The sequence below is a fragment of the Manis pentadactyla genome, chromosome 7 (genome assembly GCF_030020395.1).
Source record: "Manis pentadactyla isolate mManPen7 chromosome 7, mManPen7.hap1, whole genome shotgun sequence".
NCBI lineage: Eukaryota > Metazoa > Chordata > Mammalia > Pholidota > Manidae > Manis > Manis pentadactyla.
Window position 1 is genome coordinate 145,295,582 of NC_080025.1, and position 22,071 is coordinate 145,317,652.

A 22,071-nucleotide genomic window follows, 5' to 3' on the forward strand; every position below is an offset into this window, starting at 1 on the left:
ACTGAACTTGAACAGTCTGAGATAAATCAGACGAATTAAAACAACCCATTCCTGGGGACTGTTCACATGCCATATATTCTTTTAACAGTAAATAGTCTGTAGTTGTAAGAGTTTGGAGCGCTACAATTTGCACTTCTCCAAATTCTTGGTTGAGTTCCAACAGTATAGATCCAGTCAAATTTGTTGTTTTACTGTATGCACAGGCCAGCTTAGATATCTCCTTCCTCATTCCCATGGCAAGTCCAGGAACTGGTGGGATGAGTGCATCTACAGCTGTAGCAGTGCATGGATCTTTGTTGGGGTTTTTTGATGATCATCTTCTGGCATGAGTCTTCCAGAGAGTGCAGATGTTGGAAGTTCTTTTTCATATCGTATCTTAGTTCATTTTCGGGGTAGCCCAATTAGGCTTTGATCCTCTGTATAAACACAAACAGACCCTTTGCCTACACTTTTATATGCTGTTGACATTTTTTGATGATCATCTTCTGAAATGACTCTTCCAGAGTATGTTGATGTTGGAACTTCTTCTTCATATTGTATCATATCGTTTTCTGGGTAGCCAAATTGGGCTTTGATCCTCTGTTAGTCCATTCTTGGGTTCTGTGATTCTGCTGCTGTTTTCTTCTTTCAGTTTTTCTTTTGTTCTTATACTCCACAGATGAGTGAAATCATTTGGTATTTCTCTTTCTCCTCTTGGCTTATTTGACTGAGCATAATACCCTCTAGCTCCATCCATGTTGGTGCAAATGGTAGGATTTGTTTTCTTCTTATGGCTGAGTAATATTCCATTGTGTATATGTACCACATTTTCTTTATCCAATCATCTACTGACGGACACTTAGTTTGCTTTCAATTCTTGGCTATTGTAAATAGTGCTGCAATAAACATAGAGGTGCATCTGTCTTTTTCAAACTTGAGTGCTGTGTTCTTAGGGTAAATTCCTAAGAGTTGAATTCCTGGGTCAAATGGTAAGTTTATTTTGAGCATTTTGAGGAACCTCCATACTGCTTTCCACAATGGTTGAACTAACTTACATTCCCACCAGCAGTGTAGGAGGGTTCCCCTTTCTCCACAGCCTCGCCAACATTTGGTGTTGTTTGTCTTTTGGATGGTAGCCATCCTTACTGGTGTGAGGTGATATCTCATTGTAGTTTTAATTTGCATTTCTCTGATAATTAGCGATGTGGAACATCTTTTCATGTGTCTGTTGGCCATCTGTGTTTCTGTTTTGGAGAACTGTCTGTTCAGTTCCTCTGCCCATTTTTTAAGTGGATTGTTTGTTTTTTGTTTGTTGAGGTGGGGAGCTCTTTATATATTTTGGACGTCAAGCCTTTATCGGATCTGTCATTTTCAAATATATTCTCCCATACTGTAGGGTTCCTTTTTGTTCTATTGATGGTGTCTTTTGTTGTACAGAAGCTTTTCAGCTTAATATAGTCCCAGTTGTTCATTTTTGCTGTTGTTTTCCTTGCCTGGGGAGATATGTTCAAGAAGAGGTCACTCATGTTTATGTCTAAAAGGTTTTTGCCTATTTTTTTTTCTAAGAGTTTTATGGTTTCATGACTTACATTCAGGTCTTTGATCCATTTTGAATTTACTTTTGTGTATGGGGTTAGACAATGGTCCAGTTTCATTCTCCTACATGTAGCTGTCCAGTTTTGCCAGCACCATCTGTTGAAGAGACTGTCATTTCCCCATTGTATGTCCATGGCTCCTTTATCAAATATTAATTGACCATATATGTTTGGGTTAATGTCTGGAGTCTCTAGTCTGTTCCACTGGTCTGTGGCTCTGTTCTTGTGCCAGTACCAAATTGTCTTGATTGCTATGGCTTTGTAGTAGAGCTTGAAGTTGGGGAGTGAGATCCCCCTACTTTATTCTTCTTTCTCAGGATTGCTTTGGCTATTCGGGGTCTTTGGTGTTTCCATATGAATTTTTGAATTATTTGTTCCAGTTCATTGAAGAATGTTGCTGGTAATTTGATAGGGATTGCATCAAATCTGTATATTGCTTTGGGCAGGATGGCCATTTTGACGATATTAATTCTTCCTAGCCATGAGCATGGGGTGAGTTTCCATTTGTTAGTGTCCCCTTTAATTTAAGAGTGACTTGTAGTTTTCAGGTTATAGGTCTTTCACTTCTTTGGTTAGGTTTATTCCTAGGTATTTTATTCTTTTTGGTGCAATTGTCAATGGAATTGTTTTCCTGATTTCTCTTTCTATTGGTTCATTGTTAGTGTATAGGAAAGCTACAGATTTCTGTGTGTTAATTTTGTATCCTGCAACTTTGCTGTATTCCGATATCAGTTCTAGTAGTTTTGGGGTGGACTCTTTAGGGTTTTTTATGTACAGTATCATGTCATCTGCAAATAGTGACAGTTTAACTTCTTCTTTAGCAATCTGGATTCCTTGTATTTCTTTGTTTTGTCTGATTGCCGTGGCTAGGACCTCCAGTACTATGTTAAATAACAGTGGGGAGAGTGGGCATCCCTGTCTAGTTCCCGATCTCAGAGGAAAAGCTTTTGGCTTCTCACTGTTCAGTATAATGTTGGCTGTGGGTTTATCATAGATGGCCTTTATTATGTTGAGGTACTTGCCCTCTATTCCCATTTTGCTGAGAGTTTTTATCATGAATGGATGTTGAATTTTGTCAAATGCTTTTTCAGCATCTATGGAGATGAACATGTGGTTTTTGTCTTTCTTTTTGTTGATGTGGTGGATGATGTTGACGGATTTTCGAATGTTGTACCATCCTTGCATCCCTGGGATGAATCCCACTTGGTCATGGTGTATGATCCTTTTGATATACTGTTGAATTCAGTTTGCTAATATTTTATTGAGTATTTTTGCAACTACGTTCATCAGGGATATTGGTCTGTAGTTTTCTTTTTTGGTGGGGTCTTTGCCTGGTTTTGGTATTAGGGTGATGTTTGCTTCATAGAATGAGTTTGGGAGTATTCCCTCCTCTTCTATTTTTTGGAAAACTTTAAGGAGAATGGGTTTAATGTCTTCTCTGTGTGTGTGATAAAATTCCAAGGTAAATCCGTCTGGCTCGGGTGTTTTGTTCTTGGGTAGTTTTTTGATTACCGTTTCAATTTCTTTGCTCGTAATTGGTTTGTTTAACTTTTGTGTTTCTTCCTTGGTCAGTCTTGGAAGGTTGTATTTTTCCAGGAAGTTGTCCATTTCTTCTAGGTTTTCCAGCTTGTTGGCATATAGGTTTTCATAGTAGTCTTTAATAATTCTTTGTATTTCTGTGGAGTCTGTCTTGATTTTTCCATTCTCATTTCTGATTCTGTTGATTTGTGTTGATTCTCTATTTCTCTTAATAAGTTTGGCTAGAGGCTTATCTATTTTGTTTATTTTCTCAAAGAACCAGCTCCTGGTTTCATTGATTTTTGCTATTGTTTTATTCTTCTCAATTTTGTTTATTTGTTCTCTGATCTTTATTATGTCCCTCCTTCTGCTGACTTTAGGTTTCATTTGTTCTTCTTTTTCCAGTTTCGATAATTGTGATGTTAGACTATTCATTTGGGTTTGTTCTTCCTTCTTTAAGTGTGCCTGGATCACTATATACTTTCCTCTTAAGACTGCTTTCGCTGCATCCCACAGAAGTTGGGGCTTTGTGTTGTCGTTGTCATTTGTTTCTGTATATTCCTTGATCTCTATTTTGATTTGTGCATTGATCCATTGATTATTTAGAAGCATGTGGTTAAGCCTCCATGTGTTTGTGAGCCTTTTTGTTTTCTTTGTAGAATTTATTTCTAGTTTTATACCTTTGTGGTCTGAAAAATTGGTTGGTAGAATTTCAATATTTTGGAATTTAGTGAGACTCTTTTTGTGGCCTAGTATGGTCTATTCTGTAGAATGTTCCATGAGCACTTGAAAAGAATGTATATCCTGCTGCTTTTGGATGTAGAGTTCTATAGATGTCTATTAGGTCCATCTGTTCTACTGTGTTGTTCAGTGCCTCTGTGTCCTTACTTATTTTCTGCCCGGTGGATCTATCCTTTGGGGTGAGTGGTGTGTTGAAGTCTCCTAAAATGAATGCATTGCAGTCTATTTCCCCCTTTAGTTCTGTTAGTATTTGTTTCACATATGCTGGTGCTCCTGTGTTGGGTGCATATATATTTAGAATGGTTATATCCTCTTGTTGGACTGAGCCCTTTATCATTATGTAGTGTCCTTCTTTATCTCTTGTTACTTTCTTTGTTTTGAAGTCTATTTTGTCTGATATTAGTACTGCAACCCCTGCTTTCTTCTCACTGTTGTTTGCGTGAAAAATGTTTTTTCATCCCTTGACTTTTAGTCTGTACATGTCTTTGGGTTTGAGGTGAGTTTCTTGTAAGCAGCATATAGATGGGTCTTGCTTTTTTATCCATTCTATTACTCTGTGTCTTTTGATTGGTGCATTAAGGCCATTTACATTTAGGGTGACTATTGAGAGATATGTACTTATTGCTATTGCAGGCTTTAAATTCGTGGTTACCAAAGGTTCAAGGTTAGCCTCTTTAGTATCTTACTGCCTAATTTAGCTCGCTTATTGAGCTGTTATATACACTGTCTGGAGATTCTTTTCTTCTCTCCCTTCTTATTCCTGCTCCTCCATTCTTCATATGTTGGGTGTTTTGTGCTGTGCTCTTTCTAGGAGTGCTCCCATCTAGAGCAGTCCCTGTAAGATGCCCTGTAGAGGTGGTTTGTGGGAAGCAAATTCCCTCAGCTTTTGCTTGTCTGGGAATTGTTTAATCCCATCATCATATTTATATGATAGTCGTGCTGGATACAGTATCCTTGGTTCAAGGCCCTTCTGTTCCATTGTATTAAATATATCATGCCATTCTCTTCTGGCCTGTAGGGTTTCTGTTGAGAAGTCTGATGCTAGCCTGATGGGTTTTCCTTTATAGGTGACCTTTTTCTCTCTAGCTGCCTTTAAAACTCTTTCGTTGTCCTTGATCTTTGCCATTTTAATTATTATGTGTCTTGGTGTTGCCCTTCTTGGATCCTTTCTGTTGGAGGTTCTGTGTATTTCTGTGGTCTGTTTATTCTGATTATTTCCTCCCCCAGTTTGGGGAAGTTTTCAGCAATTATTTCTTCAAAGACTCTTTCTATCCCTTTTCCTCTCTCTTCTTCTTCTGGTACCCCTATAATACGGTTATTGTTCCTTTTGGATTGGTCACACAGTTCTCTTAATATTGTTTCATTCCTGGAGATCCTTTTATCTCTCTCTATGTCAGCTTCTATGCGTTCCTGTTCTATGGTTTCTATTCCTTCAATGGCCTCTTGCATCTTACCCATTCTGCTTATAAATCCTTCCAGGGTTTGTTTCACTTCTGTAATCTCCTTTCTGGCATCTGTGATCTCCCTCCGGCCGTCATCCCTTAGCTCTTGCGTTTTTCTGTGCATCTCCGTCAGCATGTTTATGATTCTTATTTTGAATTCTTTGTCAGGAAGACTGGTTAGGTCTGTCTCCTTCTCTGGTGTTGTCTCTGTGATCTTTGTCTGCCTGTAGCTTTGCCTTTTCATGGTGATAGGAATAGTCTGCAGAACTCGGACGAGTGACGGCTGGAAGGACTTCCTTTCTTGTTGGTTTGTGGCCCTCCTCTCCTGGGAGAACAGCGGCCTCTAGTGGCTTGTGCTGCGCAGCTGCGCGCAGACAGGGCTTCTGCTTCCTGCCCGGCTGCTATGGAGTTAATCTCCGCTGTTGCTGTGGGCGTGGCCTGGCTCGGGCAGCTACTCCAAAATGGTGGAGTCGCGTTGGAGCAGGAGCTGCTGGGAGGCTATTTATCTCCGTAAGGGGCCTCCCTGCTCCCTGCAGCCCAGGGGTTAGGGTGCCCAGAGATCCCCGGATTCCCTACCTCTGGATTAAGTGTCCCTCCCTGCCCCTTTAAGACTTCCAAAAAGCACCCGCCAAATCAAAAGAACAACAACAACAACAAAATTAAATAAATAATTAAAAAAAAAAGAACCACACGATTTTCTTTGTCCTCAGGCACCGGCCTCCAGTGCCCGCTCACTGTTCTTGCTGCCCTGTTCCCCCAGTATCCAGGGCCCCACGCACGCACTGTGTCTGCGCTCTGGCCCGGATGGCTGGGGCTGGGTGTTCGGCAGTCCTGGGCTCCGTCTCCCTCCCGCTCTGCCTGCTCTCCTCCCGCCGGGAGCTGGGGGGAGGGGCCCTCGGCTCCCGCGGGGCCGGGGCTTGTATCTCACCCCCTTCGCGAGGCGCTGGGTTCTCTCAGGTGCGGATGTGGTCTGGATATTGTCCTGTGTCCTCTGGTCTTTATTCTAGGAAGGGTTGTCTTTGTTATATTTTCATAGATATATGTTGTTTTTGGAGGAGATTTCCGCTGCTCTACTCACGCCACCATCTTGGCTCCGCCTCCATCACAAAGTCTTATTTTAAGAGGCATGTTGACCTGTGCTTTATAAACAGTAAAATTAAGTGGTGGTGTACACTGTTTTTTCATTACTTTGGAAATGGCATTAGGTAAATAAGGCATTTAAAATGCCTTCTCTATTCTGGGTTTTTGGCTGAGAGCTTTTTTTTTGCCAACTCTTATGTTGTGATAATCTGCTTCATAAGTCTGTTTCTTTTCTGTAAGTAAGGGGTTTGATTTTTAGAGTATTAAAATGTTATCATTTGTGATATCTTGTATAAAGACTTCCTTAGAAGAATATTCACACATTCTTCCATGTGGAAATTGATTAAGAATACTGTTAGGCTAAATATTTGTATTTCTGAGGTGGAGAATCATTAAAATATGAACTGTTGCTTTACTTAGAGAGGAGTTGGAAAGAATATATTAATTGATAATTTTACATATTTCTCTTTTTTTTGTTCTTTTTTTTTCACCCTAGTCTGAAAGTAAAATAAGCTTAGGTAAATATAAACCAAAGTGAATGATGCCTGTAAGCCAGGTTTAAACTGTCAGGACAACTCTGAACAGCCACTTGGGTTGTAAATAGTTAAGTTTTGCATTTCAGTGCTGTAAAACCCTAGTTAGGAAACCAATCTTATTAACATGAGCCAGTTACTCTTGGAGAAGGGGTGCTATGAAAAAGTCAAGTATGCACCCTCCCCACACCTCACTTCTCCTGGGGCACCTCTTAAGTGTTTAATCTCATCAGGAAACCAGCTGAACACATTTTGGGCCTGAAAGGCAGACTCTCAGCCATGCCACTTCTCAGGGAAAACTGGGTGGCATGTTGGTACCTGTCATACTGGAATGGTTTGTGGTGAGCACAGCGGAGGGGTTCAGGGTGGGCTTTGCTCTGTCTGCTCTGCAAGTCGCTCTTGTTTTCTCCAGCACAGGAGTAGTGTGCGGGTGAGGGCGAGGGGCCACCAGGCTGTGCTGGGAGGCTCTGGCTCCTCTCCTTTGTATGAAGGAACTTTTCCACTTAAAAGTTTTTGACTGGGGAGAAGGAAAGGTACATTTTTGTAGTCGAGGGTTGAGATGATGTAACTCCGGGGGTAAATATGTTCCTAGCCTGGGACAAATTACCTTTGAAGCTGAAATCAGTTGAAGGGAGAAATAAAGTGGGAGAAACCCGTTCATTGCTTACAAGCAGTTGTCCACTTCTGCTTGCCTGTGTCTCTCGCAACCCGGCTCCAAAAAGGGACCCCACCAAACCTCTCTGGTCCAGATATGCCCTTGCATCCCCTAGGAGATGGACTACTCTCCACCCCTTGGAAACACCTATTGATATGGAGATGCACTAAGGCCAGGTGAGAGATTCTGGAAATATTGCAATTTTACGCACAGATGAGAAAGTTGTTACTTGGTTTGCTATGGTAGGACTTAAGTTTTGATTTCCTGTTTGTAATGTGCAACCTGGTTGGTGACTGTAAGAATTTGTTCATTCCTTTCCCCCGAGAGGGACTTTAAAAGTAGTGCTTCCTCTAATTCCCACTGCTGTGGATGTAGTGGTTTTTGCAGCTTGTTTTTTGCTGTATTAGGAGATGGTGATCATTTTACCTCGACTGGCCCCAGGGAAGGACTCCATTTAACCATGTAGGTGTTATTATATTATGTACTGGGCACCAAAGCTGCTTTGATGGCGGATGGTGGTCTCATGATAACAGGCTTGTAATCAAATCTTACAGAACATTGGGAGGAGGGTTGAAACAACATCTAGAGGTCGTGGAAGCTGTCCTGGGGGAACAGTTAAAGGGAACAGTGCTGTGTGACCCGAGAAGAGCAGACTCCTTGGGGAGCCGCAGAAGAGTGGTGTGGTGGAGGAGGGGAGTAAAACTGGCCACTGGGGTGGCAATTCTAGCTCCAGGGGGTGGAGCACTCTCCTGCCCTGCCTGAGGCCTGGCCAGCAGGACAGGGCTGGGGGCAGTGCCTGCAGGCTAGGGTGCTGCCCTGCAGGGTAGGAGTCCCTGCTGAGTCCTGTCAGGTCCCTGTCGACTGCGTGGGTGTCATGTGGGTGTAGCTCCAGGGGGAAGCGTGTTCCTAGCCTGGGGCGAATAAACCGGTGTGACTGAAATCAGTCCAAGGAAAGGCTAGACTGGAGGTGGGCTGGTGGATCTGAGCATCCGGTTTTGACGGAAGCCCTCAGAACCTCTGCCTACATGGCTTTTGCGTTTTTTGGGACTTAGAGGTAGAGAGCGGTGTTATGTTGGGTTCTGAAATGGGTAGACTGGCTTCCCTGAGGACTCACCCTTCCTGCAGGCAGTGGTTGCAAAGTGCCCATCACACCTCAGGGAATCAGGTGCTTCTGGATTGCCTGACAGCAGCCCTCCGGGTGATTGGCCTAATCAGGGGGACTTACCATACTTCCCCACTAGCTGGAAGACTAACGCAGAGCTTCAACAGGTGTTAACGGGAGTTGGGCATGAAAAATACTATCTAGAAGATGAGGAGTTGTTCACCGTAGAAATGAGAAATCTGGTGCTGCATACAGCTCCCCCATCTCTCTCTGTCCCTAGTGACTATTCTTGCCCCCCACATAGGGCAGCCCATAATTGAGGCTACTTTAGCAGATTTGGGGGGGTTGAAACAATAAGAACACGGAAGGAAGTACAGGCTATGACTGGAAGGAGAGGTGCAAAGGACCCCCTGAAGGTCTCGAGGACCTAGATGTGGGTTGATTTGATAAAGGCTAGGCTAGTGAAAGAAAAACTTGATGGGCAGTCCAATAAGATCTTGTTAGAACTGTGGCACCAATTAAAGCCAAAGTAGCAGTTCCAGTTGCTGAGGTGCAGGACACAGAAGCGGGAGACAAAGCCCCATGTCCAGTCTGTGTCCTTGAAGGATTTCCTGGGGGACAGTACTCAGGATCCGCCTGGGCCCCTGCCCCCACAGGAGGGTGACTGGGTGTTGCAGTTTGACTGAGGAGGGAGGCCAAGGCCCCCCACCTTGGGGGATATAGAGGGGACTGGAGGCCACATGTAGAATTAGCAATTCATTGGTCCCCTGTTAAGTACAACATGTCCCGGCACTGGTGGACACAGGAGCTGAATATTCTCTCATTAATGGCAACCCTGAGCAGGTTCCTGGGATTCCTGCAGTGATAGATGGCTGTGGGAGTTGAGGCATTGGAAATACTGCAGTTTACCCACAGTGGCTTTGGCTGGTTGTGGGATCTCACCGAGTCTTAATATCTTTATAGCCAAATGCAGTGATAATGGTACCTGCTTCCTGCTGTTTTGGGAAGATACATGAGTTGATATGCAGACATGCCCCAGTAGTGTCAGGCAGAAAGCACTATTACTTCATCTGTTAAATCACTGCCAGTGGGGTCCTGGTAGCATCTGCATCCAGGGCCAGGTCACCAGAATGTTCAGCACCCACGGAGGCCTTCAGCTGACTTTTCTATTTTTCAAGTTCTTTAGGATTTTTCATGGTTTCCTTTGCCACTGCCTCTGGGATGGTTGTATGCCCAGGGTTGGCTGCAGAGCAGTGACCCTCATCTTGGCTGCTGCATAGGTCCCTCTGGTCTCACTGTTAACACTGGAGAAGGGCGTCGTGGTCTTGTGCTGTTGACATTTGGGCCCCGTGATGCTCTCCTGTGGGGGCCGGGCCCTGTGCGGGATTTGGCAGCATGTCTGCATCTACCCATAGCTGCTGACAGTCAGAGACATCTCCAGACGTTGCTGAGTGCCCTTGTGGGACAGAATCATCCCTGGGTGAGGGCTGGTGCCCTAGGGGGGAGCACGAGGGGGGTTCCCGGGGCAGAGGACCTTACCCAGGATGAGGAGCTTTCTTGTCTGTCCTTCTGGAATTACTTGCTGGAATCCTTTTCCCTTTCCTTTCCTCACTTTGTTCCAGAGTCAGGTAAATCAAGCAGACTTCATTGTTGGGCCCCGCCGTTTGCCCACAGACACTGTGGAGGATCCCAGTGCTTACAGTGGCGCCCTGCTGGGAGACGGGGTTCAGGGCAGGTACGCATGGCAGGGGGAGGGCGTCCTGCCCTGCTCAGTCCTGGTTGTGGCTGGGGTGGCCGGTGGGTCCCCCACAGGGTGTCGTGAGGACTGAAGGAGAGAGTGCCCACCCTCTGGATGCCTGCCCTGTGCTGGGTGCTGCCATCTGCTGCCTTCATTGAGTCCCTCAGCCCTTGCAGCAGCCTGGCAATGTTTGTTTACAGCCAGATGAAACTGAAGTCAAGGGAAGTGAGAGATTTGCCGCTTGCTCAAGGTCTCAAAATGAGAGTGGGGAGTGCCAGCCGCCTTGGGACTGTCACCCTGGCTCTTGCAGAGTGGGGCAGAGGTTGGGGGTCTGATTGGGAAGGGCTTGGGGTGCCTTGTCAGGGAAACAGGATCACTCAACTCCGCCAGTGCTTCTTAGTCTTTTAAAAAGCTGTCTTCTACTTGTTTTCTTGGTCTCACCTCATCTTCCTGTCGGGCAAGACAGTTTATAGAGCCTGGCTTACTGCTGCGTGTAATATGAACAGTAAGTATCTGTATGTTCTTTATAAAGCTCTCTTCCCCTTCCCCCCCATTCTGGGAGGTTCCCTCTTCCCCAGAGAATGTCTGCCAGACAGCGGGAGTCAGGGAAGGGGTCGCAGCAGGGAGGCATGAAGGGTGGCGTGGGGTGGGCGTTGGGCCCGGCCTCCGGGCTCAGTCGGTGGGATGCTCCAGCCGGGCAGCTCTCTGCCTGACCTGCCTTCCCGCAGGCTGGTCACCTTAGGCCTTGTCCCACAGGGACCCTTCTAACCTGGAGGCTGGAGTTGTGCAAACAGAGCATAAATCTAGGGGAAGCCAGGGTCTAGGCTGAATCACAGCATGATAGAAATGAGCATGATTTGGGAGCATCAGTTTAGAAGCACTAGCCGAGCAGTGTTTTGGCCGGCAGCCTGCTTAGCGAGGAGTGTGCAGGAGACACCACCAGGTCTCTTGCTACCAGGCCCCGGGACCCACGGATTCTGGCACATCTGTGGACAGTGTACACACCACATTAGCTGTGGTGTTCAGAAGCCGAACATGAGAACTGGGCCTGTTTTCTGGCCTGGACAGAGGAGACCTTGGTTTTTCTCCTGGGGTTTCCTCTCTGTGCACCTGTGTGCTAGAGGTGCTTGCTAGTGGGGATGCATCAGAGTGGAGCTTCAGGACAGCAGGTGTGTATTCAGAGGGCAGAGGAACAGGAGGCATTTACTTTGTGGACACATATGTTGAGATCAAGGGTCGCTCCTTGTTAAGTCCTAGTTGGTTGGGTTTGCAGGGTCACCTCAGGATTCTGCAGCTCAAAGCAGGGCTTGGAACTAGGGTGAGGGCTGCATCTAGCTTTTAGGAAAGGCCTAGACTATATTGTCTGCTTTTCTGTCATCCACAGCAACTACTGGGAAGTAAAAGTTAAAAATGTTAAAATAAATGTGAACAAGTGGCTCTAGTCTTGCCTCCTCTGGATGGAGCACAGTAAGAAAATAGCTGGTCACCCTCTTCCTGTCGTCCAGGCTGTTTCCCTCTGCCTCTTCGGTGAGGCCTCCATTCAAAGTAACCCTTTCCGTCATTTTCTATTATACTCCCTGTTTTTAAAAATGCGACTTTGAGGTATAATTTACATATGATACAATAAGCCCATTTTGTCCCCATGTAATCACCATTACAAAATGTGGACCGTAACTGTCACCTGCAGAAGGATTGTATCTGCCTGCCCTCTTCCCAGTTCCAGGAGAGCTCTGAGCCGACTTCCAGAGCCGCGTGTAGGTGGAGTCATACAGTATGTTCTGTGTTTGCGGCTCCTTTCACTCAGTTCCTGCCTTTGAGTTGCAGGTGACATAGTTCGTTCCTTGGTGCTGAGTCGCAGACGACTGTACGGATAAAGCACAGCGTATCCTTCCCCCACTGATGAAATTAGATTGTTACTGGTGTTTGGCTACTACGGAAACCTGCTCTGAACACTTGGGTGTGAGTCTGTGTGGATACGTTTTATTTCCTTTGGAAATAAAATCCTAGCGTGATTGCTTTCACGTGATAAATGTATGTTTAACTTTGTGAAAACTGCCAGACTCTTCACAGTGGTTCTACCATTTACACTTCCTCCAGCAATGTACAAGAGCTTCATTTTTTCCTATCTTAACCTAAACTTGGTGTGTAATGGATTAAATTTATATGATCCTGATTATAGGTGCTCTTGAGCATCTTTTCTTGTACTTATTGGTCATTTGTGTATCTTCTTTTGTGAAATGGATGTTTGAACCTTTGGCTCATCTTTTATGGTTTATCTTACTGATTTGTAAGAGTTCTGCTTCTATTCTGGATACTTATCCCTTGTCAGATATATGTATTGCAAATATTTTTTCCTTGTCCTTCTTGTCTTTTCACTTTCTTAGTACTGTCTTTTGAAGAACAGAAGTTTTTCATTTTATGGTTTTTAAAAAAAAATTTTTGTTTATTTATTTATTTTGGTATCATTACTCTACAATTACATGAAGAACATTATGCTTGCTAGGCTCCCCCCTTCACCAAGTCCCCCCCCACAAACCCCATTACAGTCACTGTCCATCAGCGTAGTGAGATGCTGTAGAATCACTACTTGTCTTCTCTGTGTTGCACAGCCCTCCCTGTGCTCCCCCCATATTACACATGCTAATTGTAATGTCCCCTTTCTTTTTCCCCGCCCTTATCCCTCCCTTCCCACTCATCCTCCCCAGTCCCTTTCCCTTTGGTACCTGTTAGTCCATTCTTGGGTTCTGTGAGTCTGCTGCTGTTTTGTTCCTTCAGTTTTTTCTTTGTTCTTATACTACACATATGAGTGAAATCATTTGGTACTTGTCTTTCTCCGCCTGCCTTATTTCACTGAGGATAATACCCTCTAGCTCCATCCATGTTGTTGCAAATGGTAGGATTTGTTTTCTTCATATGGCTGAGTAATATTCCATTGTGTATATGTACCACATCTTCTTTATCCATTCATCTACTGATGGACACTTAGGTTGCTTCCATTTCCTGGCTATTGTAAGTAGTGCTGCGATAAACACAGGGATGCCTATTCTTCTTAAACTGGGCTGCTGCATTCTTAGGGTAAATTCCTAGGAGTGGGATTCCTGGGTCAAATGGTATTTCTATTTTGAGCTTTTTGAGGAACCTCCATACTGCTTTCCACAATGGTTGAACTAATTTATATTCCCACCAGCAGTGTAGGAGGGTTCCCCTTTCTCCACATCCTCGCCAACATTTGTTGTTGTTTGTCTTTTGGATGGTGGCCATCCTAACTGGTGTGAGGTGATATCTCATTGTGGTTTTAATTTGCATTTCTGTGATGACAAGTGATGTTTTATGGTTTTTATTTTTATGTTTAATGGTTCATCCTTTTTATGTCGTATCAAAGAAATCTTTGCTTACATCAAAGTCATGAAGATTTTTAAAAAGTGTTTTCTTCTAGAAGTTCTGTAGTTTTAGCTCTTACATTTAAATTAGCCCTTTTATTACATTGTATTTTGAATTAAATTGTGTATATGAAATAAGGTAGTAAAGTACACATTTATTTTCTCCCCTATGGATATTAATTACTCCAGCTTCATTTGTTGAAAAAGACTATTGCTTCCCTATTGATGTTCCTTGGCAACTTTGTCTATTATAATTGGACCACATATATACAGCACCATTTTTATTTGTAAGTGAATTGAAAACGTGAATCTTATATATTATAACTTTGAAGGTAACTCAAGATCTTGCAGTGCTTTTGAAGTATCATAATGAGCATTCATTTTATACTCTGGTGAATTACTTTTAATTAGAAAATTCATTATAGAGATATTACAAGTAATTGCAATAACTGATCCTAGACTGGATCCTGGACTGGACGGAAAAAAGCTGCAGAGAATATTAATAGATCAAGTAAATAGGAATAGGAATAATAGATTAGATAAAAATTCTATATTAATGTAAGTTTATTAAGTTGACAGTTGCACTGTGGTAACATGGGAAAATATTCCTGTTTTTAGTAGATACATGCTAATGTATTTAGGAGTAAAGGACCATATATATAACTTACTCTCAAATTATTAAAAATGTGAGTGTGTGTATATATGGAGTGTGAATTGAATGCAAATGATAAAGTAAATGTGGTAAAGTGTTAACAATAGGTAAACCTGAATAAAGTGTATACCACTTTTGCCACCTTGCAATTATTTGTAAATGAGTTTTTAAAAATAAAAAGCTAAAAAAAATCCATAGTATCATCTTGTTGCCTTAATATTTGCCTTTTCCTAAAAAGTAAATTTAAATATATTAAATAGCTATTAACAGTGATTTAAAAAAATCTAGGTTAGTGTGCTTATACTTGTTTGAAATACAAATAGAAATTTACTTGAAAAATAAACAGCCATTCTAGATGTACTCTATAAATGTTGAAAATGTTTTATGGTGTCTTGTGTTGCAAATTCTGTCTCTGAAATCCAGTCCATTAAGTAAATTAGTCTGTCTGAAGTTTTCTGATGATAGAGTTTGTCTTCTCCCAATATCTTTAAATACTTACTTTGATTAATACGAGTGATTTAAAATTATTACAGGGTCCTGTGCACAAGATCCCTGTGTATGTCTTAGTCAAGAATCACTGTGAAGTTCAGGTATCACTCCCGGAATTTGATGTGAACGTAACTCTTTTACTGAGTCCTGTTGTGTATTTGACCTATTCTCTGACACAACAAAATCAACAGAAGAAGCCTGTAAGCTGCCAGATACAGATAATTCTAGGGTAGAAATGGGAGAGGATTGAGGGGGAAATCAGTACCGCCAGCAGGGTCTCGTAAGGTGGTGGTTAGTTGACCTGGTGAGAGCCACCATGCCCCCTCCCCATGGTGTGTGAGAGCCGTCCCCCGTGTGCAGCGGTCAGCGAGAGTTGTCTCCTCCTGTTGTGCTGGTCTAGTGGAGCCCGCTGCTGTTTCATCCCATTTGCCCGTTTGAGTGTCTTAATTGACTTGGTTCAGGGACTTTTGCTTTCCTTCATCTCTAGTCATGCTGTGAAGCTTAAGTGTACATTTATACACAGTGTATTCATGTAAGTTAATCTCATTACCCCTACATAAGTCTTTGCATTTCTGCTCTTTTACTATCTCTCTGTTCCACATTCTTACTGTTTGCTGAGTACTTCTGAGCTTATGACAATGCTTTCTAAATCTAACTTATCCAGACTCTTGTCATTGGCTAGGGCTGTTCTGAATCTTGTCAATATTCATGCTAATACCTTCTTCAGGTTTCCTTAATTTGCAGGATTTTAAAGTTCACTCTCTGCAACCCATCAACCGTGCTATGCTAGACAGGGTGTCATTGCTGTGGATGGGGCTCTAGGCTGTGATTGTGAGTTCGTGTTCACTTCACATGGGGAGGTGATAATTTGGGATAACAAAGCAACGTTCCATCACACAAAGAAGGTGTTGTGTTACAGCTTCTTCTGAGATGATGCCTGCTCTTGAAATGACCTGGCTCTTTTTTAGGGGCCTTTTGGGCAGTTGCATGTGTGCAGCACCCATTAGTGGCAGTGAGCAGGTCCCCGGGTGAGAGCTCACCGGTTGTGCGGGGACGCTGCTTCCAAAGCCAAGTCAGAGCCATCTCTGTGAATCTGTAACGTCCACTCTCCGAACCTGCTGGGGCACCTGCATCTTTGCTCGTATACTCTGATATGATGATGGAGAGTTGGTCACAGGGATTTTAATTTTTTAAAAAAATGGTAGGAAACAATTCCTTTATGAGAAAAATCTGAAATGAACAACTTTAAAATGCTTTTAGAAGATTCCAAATATTAACTTTTTAAAATATAAATCTCCAGAATGACAGAGATGTATGCTTTAAAGTTCAGTTTTTACATTTCATTTGCTGACTTTTTTGAACCATAAGCCCCTTTTCAGAATCTGTAGATCCCAGGGATTCGAACTCCTTCCCCAAGCCTGTGCCTGACCCCCAGCCACCCGGGCTGTGGTTTCTGCTCCACGGTGGTCACCATGGGCACTTTGTTAGCCTGTGTAGGCAGGACCTGTGCCACAGCAGTGACTGTGCAGATGCTGAAGAGAAGAGGGTGTTACTGTTGGTTTTGGGGAACTTAGGGTGTCCGGGTTTGTTGGACAGTGAAGGAAGGAAGGAAGGAATTCAAAGTGAGGACTTAACATTCTTTCCTAAGCTTCATTCTCCTTTAGCTGTTAGCCTCGTGTTGTCTGAAGACAGTTCTGTGCTTCAGCTTCTCTATTTGTCAAGCCCTAGAGGTCCGCTCCCTCCTGCCCACCTTCCCGTTAGCATGGGGGGTTTGAGACAGTTGGGAAAATAAATCCAATATAAATGGATAAGATGGTTGAAGGGGTCTGGGCAGGGGACGATGAGGACAGAGTAACATGCTTCCCACAACCGCAAGGAAGAGGGGAGCCAATCTGTACCCAAAGTCACTGGGCCCCTGTGGCCTATGATTAAACCAGTGAGTTTCCTGAGAGGCCTGGCTTTTCCTGAGACCCAAGAGAAACTTCTGTGGATCTTCACTAAGAATACCTTCTCCCCCACCCCTACAGAGAGGATGAATTTCTTGCTGCCCAGTCTCTAAAGGCCTGTGGTGAGAATTTGGAGGATAGAGAACTGTCCCTTGGGTGATTACCATTGATGGTCTGTGGATAGTAATAAAATTAAAATCGCTGAGAAGCATGAGTGAACTACTTGTCCTTCAGATTATCCTTCAGAATAGTCCAATTTTGGGATTAGGTGGCAGAAAATTCTTGGTGGTAGTATTGGATATTCAGTGTTCCACTGAGAGGCAGTGCCATGACTTTGACGTCCTGTAAGGGAAGAGTAAGTAAGAGTCTTCTTGTGACACTCAGAGAAGCAGCCACGTGGGTCTGTGCCCCACCTCGGCTCACGGACAGACGCAGCCTCCAGGGCACTGTTGTGGCGCTTCCTGGGGGGCTGTGAGGAGCCTGTGGCCCCAGAGTTCCCCCCTGCAGAGCAGGGCTGTGGTGATGTCAGACTGGAAAGGGTTTAAAGGAGTTGTCTGCGTGGGATTTAAGGAACAAAGGAAATGAAAAGCAGTAGTGAGAACACAAGAACAAAGCACCTCAGTTAACATACCCTTAGAAACATCTGATCTCAAGGGCATCCTTGCCCCTCTCCCAGCCCTGCTCACTCTCTCCTTGGATAGAAGCCCAGATCTTTCCCTACAGAAAACAATCAGCCAATCTGACTAGCAGTTCGGCAGCAGGACCAGTTTGTAGTTGAGACTTACTCTGAAGATCTGATGACCAGAATATCAAGAATGCCTTTAAATTGTGATTCTTAGTAGCAAATGGATAGGCCGTTTATGTGAAAGTGTTGCCAGGTAGAGAGACCTGTCCGAGAGAGAGGGGGATCCACTCACCCTTGATCCGCTCATCTCGGGTTGCCTCTGGTCTGTCAGGGAGTTGCCTGTGGAGCCACCGTGGGTGATGCCTCACGGGTGTCCGTGACTGGGGTGACGTGACTGTGGTGTTTCCGTACTGCAGCAGCGGTCAATGGCCCTGGACTCCCGTGGGAACCAGGTGCTGTCCTGCTGTTTCTGAGCAGTTTCTCCTCAGGACGATGGTGCGCAACAGCGATGGCTCATGATGTTGATCCTGGGCAGGATGTACTTGAGAGATCAGATTTGTAGTCCTTTGGGGAGTGGTGTCAGTGGAAGATTTTATTCCTCAAGAATGGAATGATCAGCATCCCAGGCCCCCCTCGAGCATGCCTGGGGTTCTCAGAGGGCCAACAAGCACACCTCGAAGGGCCCAGGCGAGGACAGGCCAGGCGTGACCCTGGTGGCAGAGGCCTTCCCCAGGTGCGTCTCTGTGTGTGATGGTCAGGTGGGCTCTGGGGGGGGTTACCCGCTAAGGGGTCCGCAGTGTGTCATGGTGCTGTCCTCTAAGGAGGAAGCTGGAAGAAGGCGGGTGGGACAGCACCAAGGTATTGGCTGGGGCTCCGGGCTTCCACAGGTTTCTCCCACTGGGAGGAGCCGGGGGAGGTTAGCTCGGAACCACCCTGCCCAGCCCTAAAGGCCACGTGCAGGTGCTCCCTTAAGAACAGGTTGTCCTGGAGACTTGGGGAGGGATCGGGCAGGTGAGCTCGGTATGGTGGGTGCTTGCTGTTGGTTTTCCCGGCCCCATTCTGGAGGCCCCGGCCTCTGAGCGTTCTCTTCAGTCCGGCAGCTGGAGAGCCTGTTCTCGCAGGTCCGCAGTCTGCTGACAGGTCATGAGGTGGGTGTTTCTCTCTGCGGACAGTTGGGTAGGATTGGCACAGATACCCGGGTAGAAGACAGGGTCATTGGTGGCCTCTCGGAGCCCCTGCCCCCCCCCCCCCGTCTCTCCAACTTTGCCTTTCCCGCCCTGAGGAGCCCCGAATCTAAACGGGTGCTGGGTGGCTGCTCTGGGAGTTTATAAGAAAGGAGCACGACCCCTTTCAGCGTAGCACTGGCTGCTTTCCTGAGGACCTCAGGAGCGGGGCAAGGCTGTTCTGACGGGTGGGTCCTGGCCCAGGGAGGGGCCGTTGTTTCCCCATCCTGGCTCCCAGTGACTCCCCACCTGTAAGCTTGGGCGGGGTTTCCTGGGTGTCCCTGGAGGAGTCCTGACGCAGACGGGCCTGTAGGGACTCCAGGGACTCAGGACGAGCGGCGTCAGGTCTCAGGCTTTGTGCCACTAGAGGGTACTGAAGTTGGACTCTCTGGCTCTGTTTTTTTTTCCTGGTTTTCTTGGATGATATTTTCTGTAAGAAAGTTCACTTCACTTTCTTTGCCGTAGGTAACATCCTGTGGCATGAAAGAATACAGCTTTTGTCTTCCATTAAAATCTGATAAGACATTCAGTGGCACCCCGTTCCCTCCCCTCCCACGCACAGGCTGCTCTCGTGGCCACATAGCAGGTTCTTGGCATGACAGATGGGGGCAGGCAGCAAGGATGTCTCATTTGAAAACATTTCTCCTGGTAATTCTGCCCGATAAGCTCCCTTCCTCCCCACTGTCACCCTTTGAAAAGGTTCAGTTACTAATTGGAAGACTTTTTCCCCACTGATAATTAAGGCAAAATAGCTCAAGATCCAATGTTAGCTCGTCCTTAGGTTTTTATTATAACAAGTCAGTTTATTTATGTAGTTTGTTTTGGCTCCTGGTCCTTGTAAACCTTCCACTTTGTCCAGAGGGAGCATGTGGGAGCAGAATTGCTTTATGTTTCTACTTGGTGATAATTGAGGAAAACACCTCAAAAAAGAGATTTTGTGACACAAGAAAAAAGACACTGCACCCTTCTTGGTAGCATTAACTGCTTTGATTGTTATCTCTTTACATCGGTTGAAGTCTGTCATTCACACAAGTGATCAGGCAGGTCCTCCAACAATGTGGGTGGGTGATTTCATTGAGGAATCCCCTCTGCTTTGCGTCTTTTCAGAATGTGGTTCTCTCAGGAGGCTCAACCATGTTCAGGGACTTTGGACGTCGACTACAGAGAGATTTAAAAAGGGTGGTGGACGCCAGACTAAAGCTCAGCGAAGAGCTCAGCGGGGGCAGAATAAAGGTAGGGGCCCGGGGCGGGGCCTGCCCGCGGAGTGGGGTGGCTTCCCGAGCCAGCCTGGCTCTCTCCTGACGCCGCGGTGGGCTCAGCCTGTCTGGCAGCGTCAAGTCACACCGGTGAGTGGCCTCCCGAGCACACTGTGAAACTGCGTGTGGAAGCTTCTTGCCGGAACTCGTCCCAGGTGTGCAGCTGGGACTGATGTGCCCACTGAGGCCACAAGACGGCTCTGTGCTCTCACTGACCCACATTCGCCAGAGATCAGGCATGTAGTGTAATGACCAGTATCTCAAGGAAATGGGATCAGTTTACAGGGAGGATCTTTAATGTCCTTTGGAAATGTTCTAATTAAGCTAAAATAACTAATATTAGCAGGGAGTTACCATGTGATCCTCCAGGATAAAGATTCATAACTAGCCGGTGGTTTTACTGAGGCTTCTCAGCAGGATTGGGCTTTGGTTTAGAGTACATGGGAGCAGATTTGTGTGTCCCCAGCTGGAATCACTGGATTGGTGATTACATTTACATTACCAGAAAATATAATTTCTTAAGAGTTTTGGGACAGTGTTATTTGGAATTACTTCTAAAGGCTAAACATCTAATTTGTTTAGTTAAAAAAAATCAGTTGGTTTCATTGCTCATATTTTTTACTTTGTAAAAGCCTTTAGTGTTGTAGAAAGATGACCCCTCCTTGACTTGCATGCTTTGTCCTCTGCACCACTAGGGACTGGGGGCTGAGGGCTTTGTTCTGGAGCCAGGGGCCGGGGCCTAAAGATGGGGGCTGGGGTTGGGACTTGAAACTGGGGGCTGGGGCCTGGACCTGGGCTCTGGAGCTAGGGGCTGGGGGCTGGGGCCTGGAGCTGGGGGCTAGGGGCTGGGGGCTGGGGCTGGGGGCTGGGGGCTGGGGGCTGGGCCCTGGAGGCTGGGCCTTGGGGCTTGGGGCTAGGAGCTAGGGGCTGGGGCCTGGGGCCTGGAGCTGGGGGCTAGGGACTGGGGCCTGGAGCTAGGGGCTGGGGCCTGGGGCCTGGAGCTGGGCGCTAGGGACTGGGGCCTGGAGCTAGGGGCTGGGGGCTGGGGCCTGGAGCTGGGGGCTCGGGGCTGGGCCCTGGAGACTGGGCTCTGGGGCCTGGGGCTAGGAGCTAGGGGCTGGTGCCTGGAGCTAGGGCTGGGGCTGGGGGCTAGGGGCAAGCATGCTGGGGCCTGGATCTGCTACCTAGGAGCTGGGGCCTGGAGCTGGGCTCTGGATGCTGGGCCCTGGGGCCTGGGGCTATGGGCTAGGGACTAGGGGCTGGGGCCTGGAGGCTGGGCCCTGGAGCTGGGGCTGGGGCTGGGGCTGGGGGCAAGGGTGCTGGGGCCTGGATCTGCGACCTGGGGGCTGGGGCCTGTTGCTGGAAGCTGGGGGCTGGGGGCTAGGGCCTGGAGCCTGGAGATGGAGGTTGGGGGCTGGGGCCTGGAGCTGAGCCCTAGAGCTGGGGGCTGGGGGCTGGTAGCTGGGGCCTGGAGCTGGGTGCTGAGGCTGATGCTGGGGCTGGGGCCTGGAGCCTGGAACCTGGAGATGGGGGCTGAAGCCTGGAGCTGAGAGCTGCAGCTGGGGCTGGGGGCTGGGGCCTGGAGCCTGGAGCCTGGAGCTGGGGCTGGGGCTGGGGCTGAGGGCAGGGGTCGCAGGGGTGCTGCGGCCTGGATTTGGGGCCTGGGGCCTGGGGCCTGGAGCTGGCAGCTGGGAGCTGGCTGCTGGGGCTGCGTGGATTTGGCAGTTGGAGCGGCTGAGAACCTCCCTTTCAGAGGCGCTGGACCATAAGGGAAGGGCCTTGTGCATCTAGATGGGGCGCGGCCCTTGTGTTTCTGGCATGGAGACTGCCGTGACCCCTGATTGGCTGGTAGAGTGAACCCCCCTCCGCACTGCTGAGGGATGCACCTCCCCTTACTTTGCAGCCTAAGCCTGTGGAGGTTCAGGTGATAACGCATCATATGCAGCGGTATGCGGTGTGGTTTGGAGGCTCCATGCTTGCCTCAACTGTAAGTCCTTTTCTAGATTGTTCTGTGTTTTCGTTTCTGTGTTCTCTGTTGCGTTTGAATAAATATTGCCTCATGAAGGTTAAACAGTGTGTGTTTTAATTGTGTGTGGCTCTGAATAATCCCACAGTTA

General features: G+C 46.4%; 1 protein-coding gene across 11 annotated transcripts in view; it reads left to right on the plus strand.

Moving 5' to 3' along the window:
- Window positions 1-22,071, plus strand: part of ACTR3B (actin related protein 3B) — a 104,203-nt gene that overhangs the window by 81,193 nt on the left and 939 nt on the right. For all 11 annotated transcript variants that reach the window (XM_036899632.2, XM_057504930.1, XM_036899629.2 and 8 more), the window contains 2 exons: window positions 19,806-19,931; window positions 21,858-21,941. In XM_036899632.2, the coding sequence (XP_036755527.1) occupies window positions 19,806-19,931; window positions 21,858-21,941 (210 nt within the window). The remainder of the gene's footprint in view (window positions 1-19,805; window positions 19,932-21,857; window positions 21,942-22,071) is intronic.